Source organism: Trachymyrmex septentrionalis, unplaced genomic scaffold (genome assembly GCF_001594115.1).
Source record: "Trachymyrmex septentrionalis isolate Tsep2-gDNA-1 unplaced genomic scaffold, Tsep1.0 scaffold14, whole genome shotgun sequence".
NCBI classification, from domain to species: Eukaryota; Metazoa; Arthropoda; class Insecta; order Hymenoptera; family Formicidae; genus Trachymyrmex; species Trachymyrmex septentrionalis.
In genome coordinates, this window is record NW_017304543.1 from 339,182 (window position 1) to 340,496 (window position 1,315).

Genomic DNA, 1,315 nt, shown 5'->3' on the forward strand with positions numbered 1-1,315 from the left:
TTTGTCCATCAATTAGCCATGGCCAGTGCATCGGACCGTCTTGAAAAGACGTAAACTGGTCAGAGTTCCTCGGCAGGATTCTCGGGGTTGTTCACACCGACGCACGTCTTTAATCTGGTTACTTTCGCAATGCATTACTAAATTTATCAAAGAATTCAAAGTCAGCATGACTAATTGCGTGGGACTAAAAGCTATTTCATAATGCAGGTGTTATCGCAAATACATCGTTGTACTTCATTTCATTTTTTTCATTTGTCTTCATTCTTCTTTTTATCTTTCAAGTGTTAATATAAAAAATAATTCAATTCATTTTTTTTAATAAAAACTTATTAAAACATAGACAAAAAGAGAATTTATTTATAGCAAAACAAATTGCTTTTCATGATTTACGATACGTATAAATGTACTCACAAATACATAATATTAACAATAAAAATAGTATATAAAATTATATTATATGGTATATGAGCATATTTAACGTGATTGTATCAATTTATTTTTATAATAGCCAATTTCGTATTTATCTAAACAAATATTGAATATTACCAATTTTTATCAGTAATTTAATAAAAATTGTAAATGAAGAGATCTATTCTGATTTAGAAATATTTGACCTTCGGTATAGGCTCCGCAATGAGGAGTCGTCTTTTCGGCGACCACGAAGGCGGTCTGGGCAATTTAGGTTGTGGTTCCGGGTTCAATTGTTTACGATCTCTACCTCTTCCACGATTCGGAGATCGTCTTCGTTGCTGCCCTTTAGTTATATTCGATCTGCCAGTTGCTTTCTTTTTACTATTCCTCTTTCTCTTTTTCGTATTCGTATTCTTTCTGGTAGTTGCTGATAGTATATTGCGTCTTGAATTTGTAGTTTGATAAAAGTCAGGATTAAACCTGCCAAAATAATGTACATATATACGTGCCATATATTTATGAAATACTGAAGAGAGATACTGAGGTATTGCTGGATTCTTCGAAATTATAAACTTGTGTATAGATGTTAAGTTATTTTGTTGCACAAAAAAGATGGTATCTGTTTATAACTTATACGATAGCTTTAAAATTTTATTTTTAATTTTACTTTTAATTTTGCAAAGATATTTTATACATCATTTTCCTAAAAATTATTATTTTTATATGGTTTCTAATTATATTTTTTTAAATTATAATAGTACGATATTTTTTGCAACATTATTAGAATTTATAGCTTACTAAAATAAATAATAACTAGGAAAGATTTATCGAGAAGGAAAATGTTGAGAACTGCTGTTCTCTCTCTCTCTCTCTCTCTCTCTCTCTCTCTCTCTCTCTCTCTCTC

General features: G+C 30.1%; 1 protein-coding gene across 1 annotated transcript in view; it reads right to left on the bottom strand.

Annotated features, from left to right (window-relative positions):
* Positions 1 to 486: 486 nt before the first annotated feature.
* The window catches only part of LOC108745495, a 1,326-nt gene continuing 497 nt past the window's right edge, over positions 487 to 1,315 (bottom strand). The window contains exon 2 of the mRNA XM_018481674.1: positions 487 to 891. Coding sequence (XP_018337176.1) covers positions 600 to 891 — 292 coding nt within the window. The 3' untranslated portion in view covers positions 487 to 599. The remainder of the gene's footprint in view (positions 892 to 1,315) is intronic.